The sequence below is a fragment of the Coffea eugenioides genome, unplaced genomic scaffold, assembly GCF_003713205.1.
Source record: "Coffea eugenioides isolate CCC68of unplaced genomic scaffold, Ceug_1.0 ScVebR1_2709;HRSCAF=3788, whole genome shotgun sequence".
Taxonomy (NCBI): Eukaryota; Viridiplantae; Streptophyta; class Magnoliopsida; order Gentianales; family Rubiaceae; genus Coffea; species Coffea eugenioides.
Window position 1 is genome coordinate 83,105 of NW_020863220.1, and position 8,750 is coordinate 91,854.

The 8,750-nt window shown below is 35.8% G+C and overlaps 1 protein-coding gene across 2 annotated transcripts; it reads left to right on the plus strand.

Moving 5' to 3' along the window:
• Nucleotides 1-735: 735 nt before the first annotated feature.
• LOC113757087 (protein FAR1-RELATED SEQUENCE 5-like) lies at nucleotides 736-8,750 on the plus strand. 2 transcript variants are annotated; one of them, XM_027300491.1, is made up of 4 exons: nucleotides 736-875; nucleotides 1,924-3,619; nucleotides 4,586-5,151; nucleotides 8,202-8,750. In XM_027300491.1, coding segments are annotated over exons 2-4 (762 nt in total). In that variant the 5' UTR covers nucleotides 736-875; nucleotides 1,924-3,618; the 3' UTR covers nucleotides 8,397-8,750. The 2 variants fall into 2 exon arrangements, with proteins under 2 accessions (XP_027156292.1, XP_027156293.1); XM_027300492.1 differs by having other exon boundaries at nucleotides 3,584-3,619.

The window sequence follows — 8,750 nt, forward strand, 5'->3', positions numbered from 1 at the left end:
GAAAAAAAAAATGGAATTCACCAAAGTAGCAAAGTCACAACAACCAAATGCCATAGTTAACACACTACTTATCATCAATTTGATAATTACTTTGATGATCATTGTTGTTGTACCTTTATTTTTGCTTTCTTTCTCCTTCGTTTCATGAATGTTTAAGATGAAGTGAGATCAACCAAAATCACTAGAATTTATTTTCTTATAAAGTCTTGTTTGGAGGTTTTTTCCCCTGCCTTTTTCTTGCTTTTGCTTCTCTTCTACGCATATAATATATGACTTGAATTGTTCTATCAAGTGCTGTCAATCATAAAATGGTGCCATGTTGGAGCATCAATTAGCCCGATTTTGTGGCACCATTTTGTCAGTGCACTTGCAGTACCTAATCAGACAAGAAATAATTGTTAATCTTATTTAATTAGTTATCATGAACTTGTTTATTGTCTTAATTTTTTTGTCCCAAATTTGTTCACTAACAACCTTAAACTCTTAGGGTATAGAAGTAAATTCACCCTATCTTAGCTATAGGCCTCGAATTCATGTTAGGGGAGGTTAGTGCTATTTTTGAAACCTTGGGACAGTTGAGTGCAATTGTTAGAAACCTCAAGGGAAGTTTCTGCAATTATCCCAAGAAAAAATTACTAAACCAAACACACAGATCCCCTGATTTCCGACAGCTTCCTCGCGAATCTCCAGATCACACGTCGATTTGGCTGACAGGTCGTATTTCTTTCACCCTACCTTTCACTCTTCACAACAGAAAGCCACATCCCGGTACCTCTTGTTCTCCCGCTCTCTCACTTGCTAGTATCTAACGATCCATCATTGCTCTACGGTCTAGTGCAGTCGAACAAGAGTTTTCTCCAACTCTCTGCTAAAAGGTAGGTTCTCTCTCTCTCTCTCTCTCTCTCTCTCTCTCTCTCCTATTTCTTTCTAATTTTTTTCCCAATAGTTTGCCCTAATCCTTCCTTTTTATTTTCTGAAAATTTCTGTCCGAATTCTTTCGGAATCTTTTCAGTTTTGGGTGCAATCACCTCCTGTATGGTTATTTACATGATCGATTATTTCATTTGCCCAATTTTGTTGCCCAAATTATTTTTCATTTTAGCTGAAAGTTTTTGCTCAATTCTTCTGCGATGGGTTGAGTTTTAATACTAGGGTTAACTGTTAAAATCTAGAAGTTGAAGGATATGCTAAGTGTTCACGAAAGAATCAAAGACAGGTTAATTGGGGCAGAACAGGAAATAATTACCCTGAACCTGATTGAGTTGGCTGGGTATTCATCATGTGGAGGGGCTCTTGACTTGAATTCTCCTCTGGTTATTCATTTTTGTAGACTTTCTAGTTGGTGTTGTGCGCTTGGAGATATATAATTGTGGGATTAGGTTAAATTAAAGAAAAAAGAGAAAGGACAAAAGGAAGAAAGAAAGTGATGTAAACAAAAAGTCCCCTGAAGTTAGAGTGCCAATTTGAGTCAGTCGAGTTATAGTGTAGGAGGTAAGCTCTCTTCTCTCTTTCTGTCCGTCTATCTCTAAACAGTAGTAAAATTTTTCCTTACCAGACCCTCTCCAGTCTCCAGTGTCCAGTCCTTTTTGGCTGTTGACCATTGAACTAAGAAATTTGTGTGGTCACCTGCCTCTCGCTGTAAAACACTGTCCTCCCAGCTCCTCCTCCATTCCCCTAGCTATTTGCTGAGAGATTGTGGCTTTTGTGTACAAGAATAAGTATATATAGTGGTGGTAAATAAGTATATAGCTTTTATTAGGATCTTTTCTTTTGGCAAATGCTGCAAAACATATAATCATCTGGCATAATTTTTTTTATGGAAGTTCAACTTCAGCTTGATAATTTCAATAATTACTTCAAAATGATATGTACTATATTCTGTTTTGCCTCGGATATAATCTGTATAATTCTTTCTATTGCCAGGACCGTCAATGTAATTTTAAACCGAGGTATATTAATACTCAAACAGCTTGACTTTTTCTACTTTATCAAATTAACTTCCTCAAAGTTTAGGTCATTCATAATGTAAGCAGGATGATAATCTAGCAATATTACTTTTGAATTTGCTGAACATCAATAATATATAAATAGTTGTTAGGCTTGTTTTGACCTAGTTTTTTAATGCTCCTCCAGCTGCAGTTGGCCCCTTCAAGTTTGTCTTAAATTCAGTACTTGATCTAATGCTTTTGTCCTTATGCATCATCCACACATGACATAGTCAATGTCTTATTGATGGTGCATCACATGTTGGCCTATAAGTGCTGAAAACAACTGTTGTAGTAATCTGAACTTTCAATTTACACCACTAAATAACTGAATGCTAGTACATTTGGTGGCTTTTTTCCGGGAACATGGTTCTGTTTAAACATGCGTATGATTTCTTTTTCTTTGAGTTTATTATCTCTGGAAAGTCTTTTTGTATGGCTGAATTGTGAATAAAGAAATTTGTTTCATGTGCCTATGAGTAGCAAAGATGAATTACCAACTTGAATGTTGATCTCTGTCGTTGCCAATGGCATTTGATATTTCATTTGGGGGACCATGGTAAATGTAATGATAATATATTTTATTCTTTTGGTTCATTATTTGACACAAAGGGTCTTGCAAGATCAGATTTAATACTTACTGCTTAGTGGTTTAATACTTGTTACTGCTTTTACTATTTGATGATAGCAATTCTTACTAAGGGTCTTAAAACAATGCAGTTATCATATTAAGTTTGGAATGTATAGCTTAGAAATTGACTGTTGCCTGTATTAAGCTAGTTGAATCTGTTTTAATACAACAACTGTCCCAGCTCACTCAAACCGGACTTGAACCCACCTTGGATACAACAAAATAATAGTGACGTAATTTTCCATCAAGAGTTGTTGAGTGAAATCTGGGATTAAGAGTTATAAAAAGGTGAAGAGTTAATTAATGAAGAAAATTTAAAAACTTAGATTCTGATTATTTCATAATTATTGTCTTGGCCAGATTACATACAAGTTTAGATGTTTTCTTTGGACTTTAAAAAAAGCTTGAAAAAGTTGTAAGGTTTGAACTTTGAACTAGTTTGGAGCCACCACCGAACGGAAAAAAAGGCACTCTTCCAAAGATAAGAAACTCCTACAATATAGAGAAAAAGGTTAATTATGTCGTATTCAACCTATCATATATTTGATTGGGTGAATGCTAACATTTGGTATTTCACGAATTGTGTGAAAGTTGTATCCTGCTTACATATTTCACGTATTGTGGTTCTTGCATATAAGAATGAGTATATAGAGTGTTAGTAAATAAGTATATAGCTTTTATTAGGATCTTTTGTTTTGGCAAATACTAAGCTATGGAAGCATGGTTCATATTCCACCATAAACGGTTCATGTGTTACAAAGAGATAAAGTTATAATGCAACAGATTCCATCTAATTCAACACATGTTGGATGCTTATTCACTACATTTGACTTCTTACTTTCTCTTGGCCACTAATTTATGGACACCTAAAAATCTGATGACATCCCATAATATTACCGAAAGCTGAACCCTCACTTGTCTTTTCTCTCTCTTCTCTCCCCTGTTGTTGGGTGTTCATCTTGCAAAGGGTGGATTTTCTCTGGACAACAACTTCAGATATTGAGTAAGTTTCTTACTTTTACTCTTTTGAATTGTTACTGTTTTTTTTTAATACTCTTCTGAATTGTTGTTCTTTAGTTTGGTCTTATGTAACTTATGGAGATTGACCAAAAGTTAGCTTTTTCTGTTTGTTTGATATGGGGAAAATATAGAATTTCCTGCTTTTCAGGATCAGTGATGAAAAAGGTGGGTCCTCCAATGAAAAAGAGAATGACCCTTTTTGGATTAACTGGGGATATTTCCCTGGATTACATTTTCCTGAAATAAAGATGATTTTGAGGCTATATTCCCTTTTAAATTGGTTATTGCCCCCCTTTTTTTTCCAATGACAATTTTGCGGAGTTATTGATTGCCGGCTACAGTTTGTTTTGATTAGTAAGGAATCATTGGAGATATAGATAGATAAACGTTTGTTTTCCAATGCTTATGACAATAATGTTTAAAGGGCCTGTATCAAGTATCAAAATAAGATGATATTCAATAATCAAGGTGGTAAATTAGTAACCACTCATATAGTATGATTAATCTGTGTTCATATAAATTTGATTAGTCTATGCTAGGGAAGGTAAAATGGTTTTAAGCTGGGTAATGAATTGTTTACGGCACTTGCATTGCTTTCTTCTGAATCAAAATAGACCAACTTCTATGTGGCATTTATGCATTTGATATGAATATTTTTTCTTGGTGTTCATATTCTGCAAGGTAGCAAGCTCACCCATTTCCTTTTTCATTTTGGATTTGTTTTCGAGGAGTTCCATTTTTTTTGTGTTTTCAAAGATGTGTTCGTATTTTAAAGCCATGAATATACTGCTGTGCAACATATATACCATTTCAAAGTCTGGAGTTTGATTATTATCCTTAAATAGTATTTGATGGTTACTAATTGAGCTGCATTGTATTTTCTGTTAGAAGCATTTTTTAGATCTTTAATTTTCTAAGAGATGTAATTGAAAAAAGTTTTTCCTTTAAGTGGAGTTTGAGGTGGATGTTGATGTCAACGGTGAGGTGGTTGGGAGTTCTGTGGATATTGACGGCAGGACCGATGATGAAAATGCTACTGCAGGAAGCCCTGTTGATGGGGTGCTTCAACATTGCCCGGATGTAAAGGTGGATCAACATGTTTCCAGAAGGGAAATAGTTGAACTAGAAGAGACGCAAGCTGTCAATAGTTTGGTTTCCAATGATGAACCTTATGTAGGCCAGGAATTTGAGTCTGAAGCAGCAGCACATGCATTTTACAATTCATATGCTACAAGAGTGGGTTTTATAATACGTGTGAGCAAGCTTTCTCGATCAAGGCGTGATGGATCTGCTATTGGCCGGGCACTTGTCTGCAATAAAGAGGGCTTTCGAATGCCTGACAAGCGTGAAAAGATTGTAAGGCAAAGGGCAGAAACAAGGGTCGGTTGCCGAGCCATGATTTTAGTTAGAAAAATAAGCTCTGGAAGATGGGTTGTTACAAAATTTGTTAAGGAACATACTCATCCGTTAAATCCTGGAAAAGGCCGGAAGGATTTAATCTACGACCAATATCCGGTTAGTACCTTTATGTTTTTCCTTTTTTTTTTTTTTGAATTTTTGCTTTTGTCCAGCAATAAAATGCAATGCCTTGCATTTCAAATAATAGAGGGTTTTCAATTTTTATGGCTTAGTCTCTGAATTTTGAGTTTCAATGTTTGGAGGAATTGTTCCACACTTTGATACACTTTGTAGTGAGTAATGTCCAGCATTTGGTGTTAGAACATAGAGAGATGTACATAAAGATGAGCACACATATTCATGGATGTGTGCATGCTTATATTGATATTTTTGTGTTATATGTACAAGGAAAATTTTGATGAGATGTCTGCATTTTTTTGGTTTTCTGGTCTTACTTCTGAATTCAAACATGAAAGGAGGCTTTGTCCTCAATAAAGCCATAAAGGCAAACTCTTAACCTTAGTGCAGGGATAATGTTGTCAGCTTTTTTTTAAGATAAATGCAGGTTTCCTGTGGAGATAAGTTTGTATTTGAATAAAATTTGAGATATTCCAAATGGTTGATCTATGGGACATAATTCGGGGGCCAAGGTGGAGCTGGTGGTTTGGGAGAAAAACCTACATAATCGATGGTTTGCTGGGCGGGTCCTAGTGTCTAGATTTGAAGTCTGAGCAAATCTTTGATGTTGATCTAGATGAGAGGATGATGTTATTTTTACTTTCTTTATGTACATCTTTAGAACTTAAAAAAGAAAAGTAATTTTTAAACACTGTGCAACTTAATGATCTTGAAACCTGTCGGGACAAAATAAATTTAGTGAAGAATAGGATTTATATGTTGTTGGCAATGCTATCACAATAAGTGATGCAACACTGGTGAAACGCAAAATGGAATTCTGTTGCAAAAATCTCCTCAATTACAATGCCTCAGTTCTGGTCTTGAATCCTTGTGTTTATGGACGTTGGAAGTGAAAGATTTGAGTTAGAACCCGTCTGATGCAGGATGCATACGCGAGAACTTGCTAGAACCCCAAATGATATATCATTTGAGTTAGAACCCCAAATGATATATTTCCTAACTTGCTGCTTACAATTTCTAGAAAAAGGCGGATCTTCCTTGCTCATTATCTTTGCATTTCAGGTTATTTTGATCTAGTGATTGGTAATGTACCGTTAGAACTGTTAGGCAAGAAGAGTATTCTCGTAATTTCAGCAATAGGTTCTTGTAAGCATCAAAGTTTCAAGTGTAGAGTCAAAATGGGTGGCTGCCTCCTCTGAAGTAGTCATATCCAATTGGGTTTCTTTTACTAGAATATTTGGATTAACATTTTCAGCAATAGTTGGATGTTTTGGATATACAGTTTTCTCAGTCAAACTTTTTTTGAAGAATAGCAGTTTTCTTGGTCCTTGACTGGTTTTGAAGAATAGCTCTTTCTTAGATACTCAGTTTCCGTACCCTGTATATGTTATAGTAGCGTTACGAGGTTGGGAATGAATTGAATTTGTTCCGTTGCCTTTTTTTTTTTTGGGAGAATTGAGGGCAACCTAAGCTTGGCTGGTTAGTCATGATGAGATCTAGGTGGAAAGCCTAAAATGGCTACTTCCTGCTACTCTTGCTCTCTATCTCAGATCCTTAGGTTTTTGCTTCTATAATCAGATGCTCTGAAGAGTTTTATATTCAGATCTTATCTGCCAGCTTTTAGGTGCTGCTTCATACTTTGACCTATCAATTCTATGTGCTTATTATAGGGGTAACGAAATAAATAATGGCAAAATTTGATTGCATTTTTTTTTGTTTATGTTTTTGGGGTTGGGGTTTGAACACATCAATTAAGTCCCTAGACAAACTGTTTATGCGGCCTGAGGAGAGTAGATGCAGGAGAAGTTCTATGAGATAAGAAGGATAAAGGTAGATGAGGATAAAATCCAAAATAAGTTACAATTGATCAGGATGAGAAGATAAGGTTTTAATGACATTTAGGCTTTATTGCAATGTAACTTGCAATAAGATTCGGATGAGAGATAAGACTGTATACTGAAACTTCAGGTATATAGATGTCACTGCATATTTGTCTTTCTAAAAACATTTACATCTTATATAGAACCCGTTGCTCTGTTACTTTGTTCATCACTGGAAGTTCTATTCCTCCGTCTAGCACTTCCACCTGGGTCGTCAGCAGAGGGGACAGTGGTCAGGTAGCATCTGATATTTGATAACTATGATGCTGAAACCTCTAGTGTCTTTATCTGGGTATCTAGTTTTATGCGAGTGCTTGTGCTGTATCTTCTGTTACTGCACTGGTTGCATACCTAAGATTCTTTTTTGTTGCTGTGCACTCAGTGCTAGTTAGCTGCTGTTGTCCTAGAAGGTTAATGCCTTGCGTTCTGAGGCTTGATTGGGGTAAATCACCTGAATTAGATCAACCTGCCTGATGATGATAGGCTCCCAGAGCTAGTTACATTAGTCTTTTAGCGAGAATAGTGTAAATGTGTTTTCAGTAGTAAGTCCCATATTCTGTAACATGCATATAATTCTTAAATTTACCAGCCTTTGCTTTTTCCCCGTCTAGTTTCACTTAAAGGAATACTATGCATGGTTCATGAATCATACAACATTCTTTCTTTCTGTGTGCTTGAGTTTTTCCACTCCCCCCTCCCTCTTGGTGCTCTTTTATGGCTTCCGTAGCAGCATAATTTTTCTGAAATATGTAATCTTCACCACCAAGTATTTTACTTTTTGCCCCTTAGTCTGCATGTCTTATTCAGCAAACATGACCTGGCTTTGGCTGTGCATGATTTTGTAGTAAAATGTTGATAGATGTGGTCTTTCAGCTTTCCTCAGGTTCGCTGTTTTCAGAATTTGTCAAGAGTATTTTCTTCTCGGTCGTATTGACCCTTTCTAATGTAGAAGTATTGTGTGAGTTCATTTTAAACAGTGTCAATTTCATGTTACTTAAATGTGCTTGTTGAAAAGGGATGTCATTTCGTTTTAAAGTTCATTTATCTTGTAGAATGTTTGGTTATTGTTGTAAAGGTCCAGTGTGCCTTTTAGTTTTAGCACATTCGTGTCTTTGTCTCACTAATTATTCTTCTTTATCTTTTCTCTAGAATGAGCATGATAAAATTCGGGAACTTTCACAACAACTGGCTGTTGAGAAAAAGCGAGCTGCGACCTATAAAAGACACTTGGAAATGATTTTTGAGCACATTGAGGAGCACAATCTATCTCTTTCTAAGAAGATCCAGGATGTTGTAAATAATGTGAGGGAAATAGAGTCTAAAGAGCATCAGAGTCATAGATAGTTTTGAGTATGTAAACTACTTTACATTGGATGGTGTAAAAATAAGCAAAAATTACAGGCCTTGTCTTTAGATGCAGTTAGGTGAAAAGGCATTACAACGATTGTAGTTCTGTTACTAAATTATTTGATGTCTTCAGCCCTCAGATTTGGATGTCCCTTGAATGCTGAAACTGGACACTCCTGGTTATTTGTACAATCATGCACATTGTAGGAAAATATTAGATAGACAACACGTTCCTTGTGTCATTTTTGGAGCTTGGGAAATCACAGCAAATTTTCCATCAGACGTGTATGAACTTGTAATGAGATTAACCCATATATATTAGAAGCAGTCGTCTGTTTGTAGTTTGTATAT

Coding starts and splice junctions, on each gene's coding strand:
- LOC113757087 (XM_027300491.1), top strand. Junction 5,152..8,201: donor TAATCTACGACCAATATCCG/GTTAGTACCTTT, acceptor TCTTTTCTCTAG/AATGAGCATGATAAAATTCG.